The sequence below is a fragment of the Eptesicus fuscus genome, chromosome 1, assembly GCF_027574615.1.
Source record: "Eptesicus fuscus isolate TK198812 chromosome 1, DD_ASM_mEF_20220401, whole genome shotgun sequence".
Classification (NCBI taxonomy): domain Eukaryota; kingdom Metazoa; phylum Chordata; class Mammalia; order Chiroptera; family Vespertilionidae; genus Eptesicus; species Eptesicus fuscus.
In genome coordinates, this window is record NC_072473.1 from 22,429,387 (window position 1) to 22,451,426 (window position 22,040).

At 36.4% G+C, this 22,040-nt stretch overlaps 1 protein-coding gene across 2 annotated transcripts in view; it reads right to left on the reverse strand.

Moving 5' to 3' along the window:
• Positions 1-22,040, reverse strand: part of DMD (dystrophin) — a 1,914,059-nt gene that overhangs the window by 933,787 nt on the left and 958,232 nt on the right. For both annotated transcript variants that reach the window (XM_054720874.1, XM_028129748.2), the window contains exon 40: positions 10,077-10,252. In XM_054720874.1, coding sequence (XP_054576849.1) covers positions 10,077-10,252 — 176 coding nt within the window. The remainder of the gene's footprint in view (positions 1-10,076; positions 10,253-22,040) is intronic.

Below are 22,040 nucleotides of genomic sequence, written 5' to 3' on the forward strand. Positions count from 1 at the left end.
ATGTAGATATGATACATGATAGAACTATAAAGTGTTATATGAGTGTTCTAAAAATAAGCAAGAAAAACTTAAGAAACTTCTACATAAAATGGCCAGGTACCAGTCATTGAGAAAATGGCACTTATGTTGGTTTTGGAGGATGGGTAGGATTTAGAGAGAAAAATAAGGGGGAAGGCAATCCAACTTCAAAAAGTAAATAGTTTTTACAAAAGCTGGAGGACCTAAAACTTCAAGGCATTTTACCCTTGAGACACAAGCTGAAATAGTGCAAATGACAGGTAACATGGCTGGAAAGATAGCTCAGAGTATATTATGGTTGGAAAGATGGATCAGCATATAGTCTATGTCCTATTCCCTTGCTACCAAACATGGCAAGCTAAGGGGATGGGATTGGTAAGTGAAGGGCTTCTGGGCAGAAACTGGAAGTGTATACTAGAGAATACCAAAGATCAAAGGTAAGATAAGTAATGCAAAATTGTATCTAGAGTAAGGACACTGAAGTCAGGCTATTTGGGATCACATCCTGGTTCAAACACTTGCTAGTCATTTGATCTTGGGCAAAGAACTTAAGCAGTCTGTGCCCCAATTTTCCTTCTGTAAAAATTAAAATAAGAATAGATTTGTGCTGAAACCGGTTTGGCTCAGTGGATAGAGCGTCGGCCTGCGGACTGAAAGGTCCCAGGTTCGATTCCGGTCAAGGGCATGTACCTTGGTTGCGGGCACATCCCCAGTAGGGGTTGTGCAAGAGGCAGCTGATCGATGTTTCTCTATCATCGATGTTTCTAACTCTCTATCCCTCTCTCTTCCTCTCTGTAAAAAATCAATAAAATATATTTAAAAAAAGTATATATTTAAAAAAAAGAATAGATTTGTTACGAAGATCATATGAGCTATGTAAAGCACTTGTAATCATGCCTAGTAATATTAAGTGCTGTCACCACCACCGTTACCATAATCTTATACAAGGGTCTATATGAAATATTACAAAGTCAAATGTCTATTCTATGGGAAAGAAATCAATATAAATGACTGAGGTTGGAACAGGTGTGGCAAACTGAAAAGAAAGCTTGCTTGCCCAAACCTGTGCTTCTCAAACTTTAATGTGCACATGAATCACTAGGGAATCTTGTTAGAATGCTGACTATGATTTATTAGATGTGCATTTCTCAGTAACTCCCAGGTGATGTCTGTGCATTGGTCCAGAGACAACACTTTGAGTAGCAAGAGTCTGAAACATCTGTTACTCAGTTGTAGCCAATGATGCCTTGAAAGAATGTGAGAATGAGTGCCTAGTAGGCAGATCTAAGTTTTCAGAAGGAGACAGAACTACATATTTTTTAAAAATACGAAGCCTCTGTTAGGTCTGATCAAATAATTGAATAGACACCTCCTCTCCTGGGAACTGACCTTTAGGCCACTTCACAATGGGTATTCCATTTGCTTAGACCACATTCCACTTGCTAAGACTATTATCTTTCCCCTCCAGACTTTTCCATAATCCGGACCTGCACAGAGAATTCTCTGCCCAGAAAAAGCCCACCTAGAGGCCTTTAAAAACCTCTGACTCCCCATCTTTGGGTGCTGGCACCATGTTGGGGCTCAGCCCATCTGGTATCCAGATGACCTAATACATTTATAATCCCTTACCACTTTGGCCTTGTGCGTCCCTCCTTCAGCAACCCTAACAGCTTCTCAATTTTTAAATTCTGCCAATTATTTTAAAATAGTACCTAAGTAAAAACATCACATGCTTTCCAAGATGGATTCAGCTTGTGGGCACTCAGTCTGCAAACTCAGGTCTGAGTGAAAAGAGAGTCAGGGCCAAACAAAACTTGTGGTGAGAAACTAGGGAAGTTCAAGTACAGAGGAAGTAGACGGGTGTTTGGGCTGGAAAGATACTAGAGGCACTGTGAATGTGTGAGAAGGCTTTAGCACTGGTTTACTTGGATATGCTGGGTACATTTTAAAAGATGGCACACACTGTGAAGAGCCTTTTGAATTATATTACAGTTTTTTGTTTTCATTTTGTATAAAATAGAGGTGCTACACTGAAGGCAATTTTGTTAGGGGAATCTGAATTAGTGAGGAGCCAAAATTAAAAATGACAAGAGGAAACAGTTGTCTTACAAAGAGTGAATAGAGTAATATGAATTGCTAATGTAGATTTTCAAGAAGAGGTCCTACTAGGCCTACTTCAATGAATTAGATAAGGCTCATTTCTAATTAACAGCATCCATTTGCATGCAAACAATGAGCTAAGGTTTTTAAAAAACAATTTCTTCCCTTAAGTACTTTTAGGAATGCATCCCATTAGGTTATTTACACCATTAATTTGCTTGGCAAGCTAGCATATATTATATACAGATAAACTTTGGTTCAAAAATTCAGAAGTAGAGGCATTGAAATGAATAAGAAGTTACCGATTTTGCCTGACTGGCTCAGTGGTGGGCACATGTCCAGATTGCAGGCTCAATCCATTGTGGGGAATGCAGGAGGCAGCTGATCAATTATTCCCTCTCATCACTGATGTTTCCATCTCTCTCTCCCTCTCCCTGAAATCAATAAAAATATATTTTAAAAAAACGTACTGATTTTACATGAAGTCTTACACACAAGGGCTTTTAAATATGTCTAGCTTTACTGTGAACTTGAATGTATAGGAAAGATATTTTTACTTTCTTATGAAAGTAATGTGAAAACATTTTTCCCCTAGGACTGCTTGCAAAGAAAGGTGGCAGTGTTCCTTTGAGAAGGGGTTACTACCCACATCTCGGTTTCTATATACCATTCCCATCCAAAGAAACCAAAGGCCCTTGGAGAAATTGTTGATTCCAAACCTGGGGCAGGAAAAGTATGAGCCTGGGACATTAAAATAGGAAGTTCGAAGGAACTGCCGCTGGTCAAATTTGGTAAAGGTGAGCATCAACAAGACTAATAACTATAATTCGTTAAAACATATTGAATAAATAAGAATACATAAGTTCATATTGACATCAAAGAGAGGAAAAAAAGAAACATCATCTGTGTGTGTGTGTGTGTGTGTGTGTGTGTGTGTGTGTGTATGTGCGTGCAAGAAGAAATCAATTTGTAGGATCATATCAGAATAAGGAAAATCACCATTTTGCAACCCCAAAGCAATAAGTGAGATAGATAAGGATCACCAATGGATATTAAAGCCATAAGATGACTTACTTATTTCAAAGAAAAAAATGTTACTTCACAATTCAAGATCAGATAGTAACCCCTTAACTAACTGATAAATTGGCAGCATTTAAAGTGGAACTACCTCATATTATGCATCTCTGGATGTGACAGGGAATACGTGGCATCCTCTATGAAGTATTCTTGCTAAAAACATTTGACTTGAATTTTTCAAGTCTCATGTAGACCCAACTTTCAGTTTATAAGAAATGTAGAGTATAGAGAACAAGTTAAATTATATCAGGGAGGAAAAAAAAAATAAGACAAATCCAGAAAGGTGAGATTATTTTTTTTAGGATATTGTACTGGTCTCTTTCAAAATTGCCTCCTCAACATATGCTACTTTATCATAAGGATTATTTTGAGCTGAAGGCAACTGAGAAATAGCAGGCATAGGAAAAACTCTCTACTATACTCTCTGTTTTTGCCTAAAGGTAATTCCTTCTCTCCTTTCCTGCACCAGGACCAGGGGATGACTTTTTATCACTGGAGACAGCATCATCTTGAGTCTGCATAAAGAAACCTTACTAAAAACAACAACAACAACAACAAAAAACCCTGCTTGAAATATTTATCTTCCACTAGTTTCCACATATACTGCATTTACCTCCCCACCATATATCACCCTTAGAAAACCAACTGATGAACAAAATAGGTCTAGAGACATACTACATAATAAAGAGGTAATATGCAAATTGACCCTCACACGATCACACAAGATGGCCGCACCCATGTGGTCAAAGATGGCCGCCCCCATATGGTCAAAGTTGGCTGCCACAAGATGGCTGGCAGGGGAGGGTAGTTGTGTGTGACCATGCCTGCAGGGGCGGGCAGTTGGGGCAACCAGGCCTGCAGGGGAGGGCAGTTGAGGGGGACCAGGCCCGCAGGGGAGGGCAGTTGGGGGCAAACGGGCCTGCAGTGGAGAGCAGTTGGGGGTGACCGGGCCAGCAGGGGAGGGAAGTTGGGGGCAATAGGGCTGGCAGGGGAGCAGTTAGGCATCAATCAGGCTGGCAGGGGAGTGGTTAGGGGGTGATCAGGCTGGCAGGCAGGCGAGCGGTTGGGGGCCAGCAGTCCCAGATTGTGAGAGGAATGTCCATCTGCCAGTTTAGGGCCTAAGCCAGCAGTTGGACATCCCCAGTGGGTCCCAGATTGGAGAGGGTGCAGGCTGGGCTGAGGGACACCCCTCCAGTGCATGAATTTTGTGCACTGGGCCTCTAGTATAAGCATAAAAGAGACTGTAGAACTTCAGAGGGAAGTGGAGAAGGGTGGGTGGGAAGAAATCAACCAAAGACCTTGTATGTATATATGCATAACCCATGGACACAGACAATAGGGTGGTGAAGGCCTGAGGCAGGGGATGGAGTCAGGCTAGAAGGGATCAATGGGGGGGGGGGGGCAAAGGTAATAGTTTCAACAATAAAGATTAAAACAAAACCATGAAACTAAAGAGTCTTATAAACTGTCCATTATACAAATTAGATTTTATCCAAACACGCTAGAAGAAAGTTCATTTTTTTTCTTTTTTTCTCTATGGAATATAATACTACAACATAGATTTCATATGGAAAGGCCATCACAGACAATGTGGTAAAAAATGTAGGAAAAACATCCTATAAATATGTTTAATTAATGAAAACTTAATCTTTTTTCCAGATTTTGTTATTTGTCAGCTTTGAAAACATTGTGATTTCCTGTGATTTTCTCATTATAAATAAATGTTTACTTTTATACTTAAAAAAAAGAAAACCAAACCTTTGTTTGTTTGTTTTTATCTTGTCCTGTCCCTATAACTTACTGTTCTTTGTTTAAATGGTATACTGGTATAAGCTCTTTGGGGTTTTTACTTCTATTCTATGAAGTCCCTCATGCCACACAAACATATGAACATCAAATAAAATGTTTATGCTTGTTCTCTTATTAAGGTGTTTTTTTTTTTTTAATCAGTTTAATGTACAGTTTCTGAAACTAAACCTTAGATGGTAGAGGATAAAAAGTGTTGTTTTTTTCTTCCCTACAAAAGCAAATGAAATGGATGACACAGGATAGGATGCTGGTTCAATAAAAAGCTGAAACAAAACAAAACAAAAACCCAGAAAACATTTTTGAACCAATGGGGAAATTTGGATATGGGCAGGATATAAAGAAATAATATATTATTTTTAATTTTCTTGAGCATAATAAACAAGTATGGTTATATACAGCATGCCACTATTCTCAGATGATACATGCTGAAGTATTTAGGATGAGATATAAGAAAGTTTATAACTTACTTGCAAACATTGAAACAAGGAAAAATGTGTGTGTGTGTGTGTGTGTGTGTGTGTGTGTGTGTGTGTGTGTGTATTATTTCCTAGATTAGGGAAAGGCATATATGAGGGAGGTAGAAAAGTGAAAAAGGAAAAGCTTATATGGTTGTGTTAAATTATAATTTTTCAATCTAGGAAGTTTGAAGGACAGGAGGATATATGGGTTTTTGGGTATTCATTTTGCTACTTTCCCTCTACTTTTCTATATGTTTGATATTTGTCACTAAAAAAAAGTTGAACAACAAAAAAAAAAGTTGAACAAAATATTTTTGACCAGGTAACATTTAAATTAAAATTGCTGTTCCTCAATCTACATTTGTACAATAATAGCCTTATCTCCTAAATAGGGAAAGTAATATCACATCTGAATAAAGGGAAGAGGAGACATAGTGTCATGAGATCACCTTTTATTGCTAATAGATTATGATTCAGAGATTACTCAATGTAGAGATAGTGCCCATTACCTTGCTTCCCTATTCCCATGGTCGGCAAACTGCGGCTCGCAAGCCACATGCAGCTCTTTGGCCCCTTGAGTGTGGCTCTTCCACAAAATACCATGGCCTGGGCGAGTCTATTTTGAAGAAATGGTGTTAGAAGAAGTTTAAGTTTAAAAAATTTAGCTCTCAAAAGAAATTTTAATCGTTGTACTGTTGATATTTGGCTATGTTGACTAATGAGTTTGCCGACCACTGCCCTATTCCATTCAATGTTTTATCAACTGACATTATTATAAGTAAAATACCCTTCCTTATGTTGTCAGCAATTCATTGCTCGAAGGTCTGCCTACTCACATTCTCTTGACTGATACAACTGCTGAAATACTCCAGAAAAAAAAAAAAAAAAAGAGTGTATGAGGATGGTGACTGTACTATCTAAAGGACTGAAACCATAGCACATGAAAATGGGGTCTGGGCAGACAAACAGATGATTAGATAGAGTTAAGATCATTTTCATGCTATGGACCCCATTGACAATCTGGTGAAGCCTGAGACTCCTCAGAATAATGTTTGTAAATCCATAATACAAAATACTTAGGACTCCAAAGGATACCAATTATATTGAAATATAGTTAATAAGCTATTAGAAAAACAAATGTGTGATATAGTAATGCAAGTGATTGCTTATTATAAGCGCATTAATAAGATTCTGTGGTGGAACTAATCATTACTGCAGTTTTGAAGTAGTGATAAGCATGAACAATATTTTGAGATGTCTGTACCAACTCCAATAAGATATAAAAACATCTGATTTCTCAGGTAATGCTAGTACTACTTCAGTTTCTTGCCTACATTCAGAATAGAAGAGAATGATCAATTTCAGTTAGAGGTTAGTGAAAACGAAGAGGCAATCCCCTACCCTCCCCACCCCCGCAATTAAAGCTCATAGTACCTCCTTGAATTCTATCAAGGGACTGGGGCTTAAAAATCGTCATACACAAGCTTGCTTTTTTTAAACCTATGATTTCCTTTTATGGCCTATGTGTTTTCATTTGCATCTTTATAATTTATAAAGACCATTTTGGAGGCTAAGCCATCATTAAACTTATTACTATAATGCTTAAACCTATAGGCGTTATTCAGTTCCTTGGCTACATAATTGAGGCAACAGTGAATATTATATCATAAATTGTAGTTAATTGAGTATGTTTTATACTTCACTTACTTCCAACATATACTAACTTTAATGGATATTTATTGCTATTTGAATTTTTCTGAACATTTCCTTCTCATATTTCTGATATCTTGAATTTTTGAGGAGAAACGTTTAAAATTATGTAGCTATAATGCTACACATACTTTTTTTTTTACTTAAATTCTACACATTCTTTCATTGTGTATGTGGACTAAGAAATATTAAATATTTCCAATAGATGTATTTATAGTCCACTGCAAACTAATAATACTGTTTTCAACTTGAAAAGTTATCTTATTTTTCACCTGTGCAAAAAAATAATTTCTATTTCTTTCAAACTTCTGCTTGGGTTGAACTGAAAGCATGCCATTGATTAACAATAGTTTCATGATTACAGCCCTCCCACAATTGCTAGGTTAACATATTATTTATAAAATATTTTATTTTACTTTCTTTCCTATTGGATGCTTGGAAATAGCTGTGTATATTGGTAGAAATGGCACTAATATTTTACTACTTTTTCACATTTCACAAAATTAAAATGATATAAAAATCCTGAGGAAGTGTACTACAAAACTGATCTCAGTGGAAATTTAAATATGCTAACATTTATTTTTAAAGTGTAGCATGAAGTTGACAACTTCAAAAGCTGAGTTAAAAAAATAAACCTAAAGGACGCTGATCTTGACTTTTTAAAGCACAAAAAAAGCAATATTTATGGTCAAAATGTTTAAATGGAAGAAATTTTTCTAACCAATTACAGCCAAATCCCTAACACTAATTAACCTACAATTTATGTAATATTTCACAACAGAGTCAGCATATACCACTTTCTTATAAACTTAGAAGGATATAAAATTATAGAGCTTATTTGGTAAAAGAAATACATTGCTCTATCTTCATGTACAAGTTCTAATTTGCATTTATAAATCAATAACAAATAACATGATTTTAAAAGTTCAGGTGAAAAGTTTTTTGGAAAAAATTAATATACTTTATTCAAATACTATGAATAAGATATTTAAAAAGTGAGAAACAGACTCATAGAGAGCAGGCTGACAACTGTAGGGGGTGCTGGGTAGGGGTGTATGGAGGGATTGAACAAAAAAGAAATAAAAATAAAAAAAACCCTCATGGATATGGACAACAGGATGGTGATTGCCAGGGGCTGTAGGGTGGAGGAGGGTATAAGGGAGGATAAATGGTGATGGGCAGAGACTTGACTTGGGATGGTGAACACAGAATATAGTGTACATATGATGTATTATAGAATTGTGCACATGAAATCTATATAAATTTGTTAACCAGTGTCACCCCAATCAATTCATCAATTCAATAAAAAGGATATATATATATATATATATATATATATATATATATATATATATATATTTGAGAAACAATGCCTTATAAACAGTAAAGAATAACCCTCCAATTAATTGAACCCACTTTATGAATTCAAGATATTTATTTTTAGCATGTTATTCAATTGTTCTTAATCTTTTCATTTTTTAACATTTTATTTTAAACTAGATTGAGTCTAGTTCAAAACTGACATTATACAAGTTTAAACTTGTTCATAGTGTAAACATAATCAGTTATTTAAATAATGGGATATTTGTGTGTTTACTAGAAGGATTTCAACTTAGGAAATAGGTAATAACTTTCTCAAGGAAGCAGTTTAACTACAAAATTTGAGTCTTTATGTAATCAATATATAAATGATAATATTCTCTAAACCAATATTTAAAATAAAATGGTTTTTAGATGATATTATTTTTTAACTTTAGCAAGATTTGTGTGCGTGCATGCGTGTGTGTGTAGGTCGACTGATTTATCCTTTTGGTACAGAAATATGAATTCTATCTACTTTCTGAATAATGTAGCATGAGCAAAGGCAGCAAGAGCAGGTGGGCAGACAATGGGCACAATTCCAAAACTTTTCTAATAAATTCTCACCAAAGATGTTTATCAATGAGTTGTTTCAGCTTTCTTAATATTAAAAATTCATTTGGGTGGTGGGCATATGGTGCAATATACACCTCTTGTAACATAGAAACTCACACCTAAAATCTATATGTTCATATTGACTAATGTCACCCCAATCAATTTAATAAATGAATATATTTTAAAAATTCACCTATTATGTAAATAATAGGTAGGAAGCAAGAGCCTGCCAATAGAATCTAGTTTGTATTGTTCACAACGATAGTCTCACTTGGTAAATAAAGGCCAAGTCCGCCCTTATGAAACAGAAAACATTATTACTGACAACTGGAAGCATAATACAAAATCCCATTTATAAAAATATCTATGCCTTCCAACTGCAGCAGCATGCATTTGGCTTTCTGTGCTTTCATTGCATTCCAAGGGAAAGTTAAATGATGAATGAACTCAACAATAACCTTTTTGAGATTTTGTTTTCCCCTTCAGATTTGAAAATTTTGGGCCCATGTCCCTCTTCAAGAATGTACTAACAAATACAGTGAAACTAAAAGGTAAATGTTATTATCATGTTTTTGAGCAACACAGTCACATTTGTAGCTGTTAAAAAATCTAGCCAAAGAGCAACTTTGCTACAAAATAGTCCTTTATAATTTCCTTTTCTCATCTTCCTTTAAAAAGCATTGGTCCTCAGCTGTTAAAGTTGGAATATACTGAATATATTCAGATTTATACAATCATGGGATTTTTAAAACAAACTTGAAACTTTAAAGTAGCAGAAAAGCATTTCCTACTTAACTAGCAACAACTAAACATTTCAGTACATAATAAAAAGGAAGAAAAATGTATTATTGCTATTGATTAACTTCTGATAGGCTCCTTAATGTTAGTGTTTTTCACCCTGGTTACAATCTTACACAAAATCTTTCTTTTAAAGGACAGCTTAAATATCTCTGCTAAACTTTAAAATTCTTATTTTATCTGTCACCTTACCTCTTTCTTCTTTCTGCCAGCTGTTTGCAGACCTCCTGCCACCGCAGATTCAGGCTGCCCAATTTTTCTTGTAGAATGCTGGCATCTGTTTTTGAGGACTGTTGAATTATCTCTTCCCCAGTTGCATTCAATACTCTGACAGCAATTTGCCGCTGCCCGATGCCATCCTGGAGTTCCTGTAAGATACCAAAAAGGCAAAACAAAAATGAAGCCCCATGTCCTTTTATTTGAGAAAAGATTAAACAATGTGCTACCACATGTGGTTCTGCTGGGAGAGGAAGAAATAAAAAAGCTCCATGTGAAAATTTTTCTATGAAACTGACATGGCTATATCCTAAGGATACAAGGCAGAAATACACCTTTTATAGGTTAGTAGAAAAAAGCGCTCTCTCAGTTCAATTCCAGTTTTTATATTTGTAAAGCTTGTCAGCTAGAGGATGCTATAATGTCCCACAAATCAATTAGTTGAAAACCTTCTCAAGAGCAAATTCGATTTCTTGTCCCCAGAAGGATGCTCCATGTTTAATAGTCTATGAAGTGTTGTAAAATTTAACGTGAAAAAAGTATTTGGATTTGCTAGTGACAGTCAATATAAGAGGTGAAAAGGAACCTACATGGTTTAGTCACAGTATTAAGAAAGAAAAAAATCTCTAGAAATACTTAAACAAAAAACATTACTGTATTAGAAGGAAAATTATTTCAAGTTCTGTTCCTATCAATATATTTTGTATTATGCAACTGAGAAATAATTGCTTTCAAGGGTAGCCTATCAATAAATCCCTAAGGTATAGCATTAAATTTAAAAATAATCTATAGCCACCAGCGCATTTTTATGAGTCACTGATGGTGTCAACCTTAAATATCTTCTTTTTATACTGAATGAAAATTTAAAATATGTCAGGAAAATAGTTCCATTAAAAAGAGACTATTAACAAAAAAGAAAGACTATTACAACCAAATATACATAAAAATGTTTTTAGCATTAAATTAAAATTATATTCTGCCTTTTTTTTTAAAAAAAAAGTTAATTTAGAATTGGTAAGGCAATTAAAATAACCAATTCTTCAATGTGAAGTTTAGAAAAGAAAATAATATGAGAACTTGAGATAACCAAATCTAAAGTACTTGCAAATCCTTAGGTACTAATGGTATAAAGTCAGTATGCATAACACTTTTCTAATAGATATATTTCTAATAATCAAATACGCTTATATTCCCTTGTCCCTTGAGACAATACCAAGTACACAGTAAACCCCAGAACATGCTTGCCAAATAGATGAATGAATGTATTTTTTTTTTACTACTACTACTGTGTAATATTTCGAATGCTAGAACTTTGGGTAGGAAAATTTTAGCAGTTTAAAGACTGGATAAATCAGTAACAAGTTATAACAAAGCCATTATTCCAGGGACACAATATCTCACAAAGAATATAAAACTATACACAGTTATTGAACTATTCATAAGCTTTCCTGATCATACTCTAAAATGTGCATGAGATATACTATAGTAAACATGTGGTATTTCCTTGCAACAAGTTGATTTTGTTCCATTACTTACATCTCACTCTTTACCACCTGATCAGACCATTGCTACACATGATATCAATTTTAGTAATAGGTATACACCCCTATATAACAAATTGTGTCTATATTCCTATTACACCATAAATTCCTTGAAGTCAGAGATTGTGTCCTATTCAAGATTGTATCCCTAATGCTTAGTACAATACCTGATACATAAGAGTGTTCAATAAGTATATGTTGAATGAATGCAGGAATCTATAAAGAAAGGGGGAAGAAGAGGAGGAGGGAGGGATGGAGGAGTTCAGCCTCATTATCACTAGGGTATCATTAGTATTAATACTTATCATTGGGCATCCTAGAGATTCAAAGAAATAAGTACAATTTTCTAGGATTTTTGGCAGTATCTAATAAATTGCAGAGCTTAATGTGTTATACTAGCTAGCAAGTTGTCCAATATTGGACAGAAGAAGGGTGACCTCAGTGGAAGGGGGAGCAGGAGAGACCTTTGGAAGAAATTTGGAATTTGAAGAATAAGTAGGACTTAGGCACCTGGAAGGTCAGTGGGGTGAAGGGATGGCAGAAGGCAAGGCCTCTGTTATGCAGTTTCCATGATCTGATCAGGAAAATACATCTGGGTTCTATATCAATATATGATGGTGGTAGTTTAAGGATAGATGTGGTGTTGGGTGTATATTGGACCTGGCCAGAGAGGATTTTGCTTTTTATTAAAGAGTTTGCAATTCATTGGAAGGCAAAAGAAAATGACTTAAGTTTTAAGTTCAGCAGTGTGAGAGCAAGATCTGTGTTTCTGGGGCAGGATTTAGGCTACTGTTAAGGCAGGGACACAGGCAATACAGCTGGGACAGGAGATAGTTTTGACAGTGCGCCAGGAAGGAAAGGCTAGAGGTATCATGAACTGTTAAGGCAAAAATCACCAGGGTTTGGAAACTAGCTGAATCATGCAATCATGAGTGACTACTGAAATGGGGAAGTCTTTGCCTAAAACATAGAAGTCAGGAAAAATCTTTGCCTAAAACATAGGGGGAAAAGATTGTGACTCTAATTTGTACCCCCAATGGTATCCATCATCCACAACTATACTTATTAAAAATTAATGGAGCACCTGTTAGATGTGTGCTATCGAAGTGCATCTCAAACTTGAACATGTACAAGAATCTCCTAGAGATCTTTTTAAACTGCCAATTCTGGTTCAGTAGGTCAGTTGAGGGCCCCAAATTCTCTATTTCTAACAAGCTTCAGGGGATGCCCACATTGCAGCTCTGGGAACAATAGATTGAGTAGTAATATGATAGAATAAATGCCTTCCGAATCTTTGTTAAGTAATCAAAGAATTCCTGTTGCTGGCTTACAATGCTATAAACTAAAGCTGCTTGGGAATTTTTGTCTAAGCCATTTTCCTTTGTAAATGTTTAAAAAAATATATGTTTATTGATTTCTGAGAGGAAAGGAGAGGGATAGAGAATTAGAAACATCAATGATGAGAAAGAATCTTTGATCGGCTGCCTCTTGCACACCCTCCACCAGGGATCAAGCCACAACCTGGACATATGTCCTGACTTAAAATATACCTAACTGTGACCTATCTGTGACCTTCTGGTTCATAGGATGATGCTCAATCACGAAGCTACACCTGCTGGCTCCTTTGTATTTTTTATTTTGTTCCTTTTACTTCAAGGCTGATGATTACATTGACTTTTACAAAACAATTATAGAATCAACAAAAGTTTTGTTATTTCTATTTCCCAGATAATAGAGAACTGAATAGCTAAGAATAAAGCAATAATTTAAAATTGTTATATATAAGTCTCATTTATATAGAGTCCTAAATCAGGGTCATCAGATTTTTAAGTTTGTGAGGGAAAAGCTCATTAAATAGTCTATTGCATTTGTGTGAGAAGGTTTTGCAATCAGGAGCAGTATTTATAGTATGTGATCTACTTAAGGAGTGTTTTCAGCAATAAAATGTAAGATAACAAAATAATGGATCAAAACAGGAAGTAAAAATTTGTTCATGGTCTTTTACAGTTAGCCTCTGAGCCTGGAAGAAGATACAATTTGATTCACAAAATTAAATGTAAAACCTCTATCAACTTTATTCACTTAGTGAAAAAGAATTATTTTTAATTCTATAGCTTTTAAATATTTTAAGAACTAAATTAATAATCACCTGTAAAAACTTTGATATCATATTAATGTTTTGTTGTCATAGACATCCTTATCTATTGCTCTGGCAATTAACATCTAGTCTTAGTTTTGGACAGAGAGAAAATCATAATTAAATCTATTGAATTATTCATCATAGTTAGAAAGCTTATTGTGTTTTGATTCAAATACAAGGCATCATTCTTAATAAGCACTGCATATCAGACTCTAGACTCCCATGGGGAGCTTTCTCAAAATATAAAAGCCCAGAATCCAATCCTAAGCAGACTGAATCAGAATTTCTGGGGTTCAGGGGACAAAGGTGCACAAAATGAACACACTCTTAAAGAAAGGGTAGGCAAGAGATATATGGAGGCTAGTGATCAAGAGGGGCATGTCTTCGAGTTACGGCATTATTCTCAACTTCTTTTATGCTTTTTAAATTGTAAAATGTTCATAAATTATAGAAAATGACACATATTTAAGTCCTTTAAGTCTGGTCAAATTTAGGGAAGGGAAAGATTACAGGTAAGGGAGAATTTTATATAGGGAGTAATATAAGAAAAATAACTCAGTACATTTTATATGAAAACATTGTAGAAATTTAAGAAGTATATTTTATAAACTTTGAAAACTATATGAAAACACAATAGATAGAAAATGAAATGTGACAAATGAAGAAAAAGAATAAGCTAAGAAGGAGTTATGGGACATGGTACAGTGACAAATTGGATAAGCTATGTAGGCAAAGAAGACTTGGCAAAATATCCCCTAAGCTAGGCAAACTAGGAAAATAGAAGAGAAAAAACAATGATTGGGGGGAAAGATCAAGACTGAGGGAAACATAAGAGAGGAAAAACAAACCTTCATTGAACAAGTAGATGTGTCAAGAATACAATTCTGTGATTTCATTACAATTTTGTAAATATTTATTTTGAAACAAATTAATTATTGACTCAGTTTACTCACTGGGCAAGTAAAAATCTATATATACCAGTATATAAAACCCTAAGTGACCATTTGGCTGGTCACTATGATGCACACTGACCACCACGGGGAAGATGCTCAATGCAGGAGTTTCCCCCTGGTAGCCAGTGCACTCCCACAGCAGAGCACTGTTCACCTGACCAACGGGCACCAGATGGTGGCATGAGCATTGCCCGCCTCCATGGCAGTGCTACCGGTGACAGCAGGCACAGCGGGGCCTGGATGAGCGGGGGCAGCGTGGTGCACAACCTGGACTCAGGCTCCTCCCTGGCCACTTGCCACTTCGTGTACTATTATATCCCTCCAAGGGGTCCCAGATTGCTAGAGCGTGCATGAATCTGTGCACTGGGCCTCTAGTATGTAATAATGTAATAACATGAACCCTATAGAGGCTTGTGAAATGCAAGATATAATTATATGGTACAATTTCATAAAAGTATGGCATGCTATCTTTTACCTACTGTGTTACACCTTCTGTCCTATTTAAGATCATCCCCATTGCTCACCTTTGTCATATCCTAGCATTCAAGTAAGTCTGAAAAATACTGTCTGGTCATTTTCTTAAAGATAAACTAAATAAGTTTGCCTCTCATGTTAATTCTTAGAGTATACAGTCATCATGTCTTCAGAGTTTTTAATATGCTCCAGAAAGTAACTTTCAATTTTTATCAGATGATGAATTTTCCCACAGAAGCAAAACAAATGTACAAATGCTCAATTTATATAACAGACTCAGCAAAAGGGCATATTCAACCAAGCTCAGTGGTCGACAAACTCATTAGTCAACAGAGCAGTAAACTGACCTAGCCCATTCATGGATTGAGTGTTTCTGTCCTTGTGGAAGACCTGAAGTCCATGTGAGAGCATCTCATGAGGATAGTGACAAGGATTGACAGATGGCTAAAATTTGGAAAATCTAGGAGTTAAAAAAAGTAAGAGAGAGGGAAGAGTGGGAAAATAGTGTATTGAAAATAGAAAGGATTGCTCAGGCAGCATGGCTCAGTTGTTGAGTGTTGACCTAGGAAGCATTCCCAGTCAGGGCACTTGCCTGGGTTGCTGTCTCCATCCCCAATAGGGAGCATGCAGGATGTAGACTATAGATGATTCTCTCTCATAATTGTTGTTTATATCTCTCTCTCCCTCTCTCCTCCTTTCTGAAATCAATAAAAATATATTTAAAAAATAGGAAGGATTTTTTTAAAAGTGCAAAAAAATGGCTTAGATAAATGGCGATTTTTGAGTAAAGAATGAAAGTTGTAGGAGGAATGGGCCATGATCAAGAGTCTGGGATGAGATTAAGAATAATGCCTACCTATTAACTACAAGACGAAATCCTCACATTAGTCTACCAGAGAAGGTATAAAGAGCCTTTTCTCTCCTGGTCTCTGCAGCCTGCTCTTCTGCTACCCCCCAATTTCAAACTTCAACTCCCAGTAACACTGCATGGCTTTCTACTTCCTTGACTGGCTAGCTTAGTTTTGTAGGTCAAACTCATTACTCATCTATAGTGCTCAACTTAAATATTTTCTCTTCTACTAGATAAGAGCCTAGGGAAAACTGAGCACCCCTTCTTTGTATAGGTATTTATAAAAGAACTAGAGGCCTGGTGCATGAAATTCGTGCATAGGGGGGTGTCCCTCAGCCCAGCCTGCACCCTCTCCAATCTGAGATCCCTCTCACAATCCAGGACTGCTGGCTCCCAACCACTCACCTGCCTGCCAGCCTGATCACCCCTTAACCACTCCCCTGCCAGCCTGATCAATGCCTAACTGCTCCCCTGCCAGCTCAATTGCCCCTAACTGCCCTCCCCTGATGGCCTGGACCCCCCGAACTGCCCTCCCCTGCAGGACTGGTTGCCCCCAACTGCCCTCTTCAGCCAGCCCAGTCACCCCTAACTGCCCTCCCCTGCAGGCCTGATCGCCCCCCAAGTGCCCTCCCTTTTAGGCCTTGTCCTTCCCAACTGCCCTACCCTGCCAGCCATCTTGTGGGGGCCATTTTGTGTCCACATGGGGGTGGCCATCTTTGACCACATGGGGGCAGGCATCTTGTGTGTTGGAGTGATGGTCAATTTGCATATTACCTCTTTATTATACAGTATAATGATAATTCCTCTTAAAATTAGAAATAGACAGTTCCTTTTCTAAAGCAAACATCCTACCAATGAATGAAGGAAAATTATGTACAATAGCAATTTTTTAAAATGAGACATTTACCCAACATCAAATTGCAATGAAATTTCCTTTGGATGGGTTTATCTCATCCACAGTGATTCATTATTATCACTGCTGTTATCCTGATACCAAATGAATTCATCATAATGTGCTTTGTAACGTTATCTCAGGCTTGTTTTTCTTTCCCAAGAAATAATGCCACATGTAAAAGCAACCAAACAAACAAAAACATTACAAGAGAACCCAAAAACATTTATTTCTCAATTTCAAGCAGAGGACCCAAGGGGAAAAAGTATATATGTTAAGTCTCTGACTGTAGGGATCTGAAGTTGAAGGCTACAAGTTAAATCTATCTTTCGACATGTTTTGGCATTAGAACTTTAATAATTTGCATGCCTTTTGGTGGGGAATGCATATATTCAACCATTCTCTGAAGGCATTTAAATTAGTGGTCCTTATTTTAAAGAAAACTGTCATTATAAAGTATAAAAATTTGCCAAGTTAATGGGTTTTACTTTGTTAAAATCAATGCTAGGCCTCTCTAGGTTCACAGATTTCTTCAATCCTTCTTGGATTCTAAATATTTATTAGAACTTTAGGATAACAACCGGAGAACATTTAAGAGCTGTTTTTCTCTCTATTTACTTAGATTTGTTAAGGAAACAAATGTACTTTTCTCTGATCAAAAGAAGGCTCTTGTCTGTGACCATGCTTGCTTTCTTATAAAGTGCTCCTGGTAATATAACACATAACTTTAGGCATAAAATTCTTTTTACATAATTACTTGGATGGTTTTGAAAACATGTAAGAGATGCCATCATATAACATATTGCGCATAAACAAAAAACACTGGCTCTTAAAATGGAAAATTTGAAAATAGATACAGATCATTTTTAAATTCCTTATTCTTCTTTCTAGAGGTGTTATATCAATTTGGAGCCACAGGCATATGTATTCAAAAGCCATTTGGTGGATAGAAAAGATGCGGCGAGTGCCTGGAAAAAGCAACAATATTGTTTTTAAAAAGCAAAATGATGTGTACATGGGATTTATTAAGGCCTGGAAATGTTTGATTAAAAGGTTTAATCTCATTGGCTCTGAAAAGCAGGTTCCATATTGGTACCTGCTATGCTTATCAAATCTTTTCACTCAGTGACTCATTCATTGACTAAATCAGTGGTTGGCAAACTCATTAGTCAACAGAGCCAAATATCAACAGTACAACGATTGAAATTTCTTTTGAGAGTCAAATTTTTTAAACTTAAACTTCTTCTAATGCCACTTCTTCAAAATAGACTCGCCCAGGCTGTGGTATTTTGTGGAAGAGCCACACTTAAGGGGCCAAAGAGCCGCATGTGGCTCGTGAGCCGCAGTTTGCCAACCATGGGACTGCCAAACAACTATTGATTGAGTGCCCCCTATCAGTCAGGCACTGTGCGAGGTGCTGGTCATCATTGGCTATAGAAGAAATGGATTGGAGAAACCTGTAGTAGAAGTAGGGAGATCAAATAGGAGATGTCAATGTAGTTAAGATGAGGAAAGATGGTGGTGTAGCTTGAGGAGGCAATGGTAGAAACAGGGGAACTGGATGAAACCAAGTAATGTTTGGGAGATAAAGAGATAGGACTTAGCCATTTACTGGGATGTGAATGAAGGAAAGGCTATCACCTGGGAAGTTGGAGATAATGGACTGAACCATAGAGGAAAATTACTATTGAATGATAACAGGTCCTTCTTGGCAGAGGTAAGTCTCAGATTTATGAGGTGGGTTTGGCTCTGAATGTGGTTGGATTCTCCATTTTCATGGAAAACATTGTAGATAACTTCAAAAGTAGAATTCATAATCTAACTATATTTTGAGACTTCCTGAATATTCACATGACAATGGCTACATAAGAAAGTGAGAAAATTAAAGTCATCATTGATCCTTGCTGTATCTCTAGTACTCTACACTTTATTTTCATTTGCTGGCAAAAAGATCAATCTATCTCATGATGCAGATAATATAAGAAAGTTGAGAGGTATTTTGATTCCCCACAACATCTAGAAAAAAAAAAAGTACTGTTCTCATGAAGCTGTTTGTGTCTATCCATCCTAACTTCTGCCCACCCACTGCTAAAACAAATCAATGGACATAAAAACACTGTAAAGAGCAAGGTGGTCTTCTCTGACCTGATTGATTTTGTTAATATGCACCATGTTCTGGTGATCTTCCCAGTGGGCCAGAATTGCTCTTGGGTATAATAAATCTGGGAGATGTGACTGGCTCTGCTAGCTCATCATGGTCCCACTGAGTTTCTTGCTTCTTTTGCTTTCTATTTTTCTCTCCCTCATCCTTCTCTTTCTCTCCCCCTCCTCCTTTCTTTCTTATTTACTTATTTGTTCACTTGTTCAGCATGTTCATGTATTTGCAGGCCTCCTTGCCCTCAGGCATGGGGTGAGCTGCCTTGGAGGGCCATTACTCCTCTCCCCATTGGTTTATTTCTACATTAGCATAGCTGACATCAGAATGCAGGGTTGCAAGAGGTCCATTGCCTTGAAGAGCCTGTTTGATGACCATAATGAAAAATAACCTATGGGATATGTGTGTGGCATATTAGTCACTTGCAAGGCAATTTTCCAGCCCGCTCCTGATTTGGGAAGCCTGGGGTTGGTTAGGAAAAAGAAGAGGGAGAACTCAGAGAGCACAGTTGTGACTGGCCTGGGCTGCAAAGAATAGGAAGGCTCAGTTCTCTGGGATTTGCTAACACACAAATGGAGATGCAGTGTGACATTTTGGTGGCAGTCTGGAATGTTCCAGTATTATTTCTTTCTAAAACATATGATCGATTAATTTAAAAATAAACAAAAACCTTCCCCAGGCCCTGGCAGGTGTGGCTCAGTTGGTTGGAGCATTATCTCATGCACTGAAAGGTGGTAGGTTCAATTCTGAGTTAGGGCACATACCCAGGTTGCAGGTTGGATCCCCAGTCAGGGCGCATGTGGGTAGGCAAGCAATCTCACATCGATGTTTCTCTATTTCTCTCTCTCTCTCTCTCTCTCTCTCTCTCTCTCTCTCTCTCTCTCTCTCTCTCGTCTCTCTCAATATATACTTGGGTGAGTATTAAAACAAAACTAGTCAAGGTATTACATTACTCTTGAATGGCTTCCCATTTGAGAAAGTTTCAAAAGTAAAAATCTGAAATACTTGTACATGCAATACCCTAGTATGGAAAAGAGACATTAAAAAACAATTGCGTTTTACAAAAGTCTTATCTCTTACCACAAATAACAAGTTATCAAGGTAAGGTTTAGTTTCTCAGGCTCTTGAGAATGGAAAGTCCCAGAAATAAGATAGAGGGATAAAAACAGATTTCTGTGTCTAACATATACTAATTGATTTTAAGCATTTAGCTTAGATTACAGAACTCCCAAGACATCAACTAAAAATCCACCTCTAAGCACATGTTGGGTCTCACTAAGCCTTCTATGCCCCTCTTGCCAAGTTACAGAGGCATTAAACACAAGCTACTCCTTTTTTAAGCCTTAATTTCTGAGGTTAGCTTTCTTATTTTCCAACTCATTATTTGTTGTATGATAATACTCTCCTCCTTCATGGAATTATATGACAAGGAAAGAAGATTTTAAAAATCTTGTATCTCTTGTTGACTAAGCATATCAGACAGATCAAGAACTCAAGAACAAGAATGGGTTCTCTCCATTTTTATCATATTTGTAAAATGTCAACAATCTGTATCCTATTGAAGTATATGCAAACCAGAGTAAGCTTAGAATAAAACAGCCAGAGGAGTTAAGCAAGCCTGTTGTTAAAAGTTTCAGGATTATCCATGTGAATCCCTAAAATATCAGAGATGTTTGTAAACAGATGAAAAACAATAGTGGTTTTGACTTCCTTATAAATAAATCTTATTTGTGGGGAGGAAAAGATTCAGTTATCAACTGTTAATGTTTTCTACATTTTTTTGCCTCTAGTGAAGCTTCCTTCTTAACTATTGCCTAGCATTTCATCACATTTCCATTTGACTTAAACCTCAAAGAAAACATTTTCAAGGCAATATTAACCTCATTCGGAAGCTGGTTTCTTTTGTTGACTTCACATTTTGTTTAAATGACACATGTATTCTCCAACTTATCAGGCTGGACATTATTAGGTTGTCTGTGTTTTATGCCTTTCTTTTTCATAATCCTAGTCCTACTAATCCTGTTATACCCCTTGCCCACACAATTTCATCATTATTGCTTTCTCCCCAGTCTGATTGTTCACCACACTTCACCTATGTTAGTAATACATCCAAATTGTTTTCCCGCAGTCCTTCTCATGCCAAAACATCCTACAGATTCTTTCAAGATTAGTCCTTCTAATGGACAGTTCTGGTGGTGAATTTCTTGTTCAAATATTAATACTGAATCTTCAGTACCTGCCTCATGAATCCCAAATAGTTTAGATACCATTCAGAACCTCATAATATTCCTGAGAGAAACCTTTCTAGGTTTCATAAAAAAACTTTCCAATTTTTCATCCATGCTGCAGCACAACTGAATAACCCCCAGTGATACCTTGGCCATTCCCCAGATTTTTGCCCATTTGCTCTCCATCATGAATGCCCTCACTTCTACTTAGGTAGTCCATTTCAATACACTACATTATACACTTCCTGAGGGCAGGATTATCACTGTTTTCTCACTCTGGTGCCTAGCAAAATGCCTGCTGCATCATAGTGCTCAAAATGCATTTTTAAATGGATAAATGAAGATACACCCCAAATAATACTTCTCTTATGAATACATTTTCAACTAGAATTTATTTATTCTGTAAAATCCTATTGCATTCAATTGTGTCTACTTTGTGATGTTTTTCATAGTCTACAAAAAATTAAACATCCTTATTTTGATTGGAAATTTATTAGTATCTTTAGTGCAGAGACACTGTTTTCTTTACCTTTGAGTTTTCCACTATGTTAATCAGAATAACTTTGTTGACTAAATATGACTAAGTGAACGAGCATAGCATATGTGGTAAAATTCATGATTAAATTGTATTTGTATTTAAATACCTAGTAAACTTCTAATCAACCAATTAGTTCTTCAGTAGCTGGTCCCAAAATTTACCATGGTAA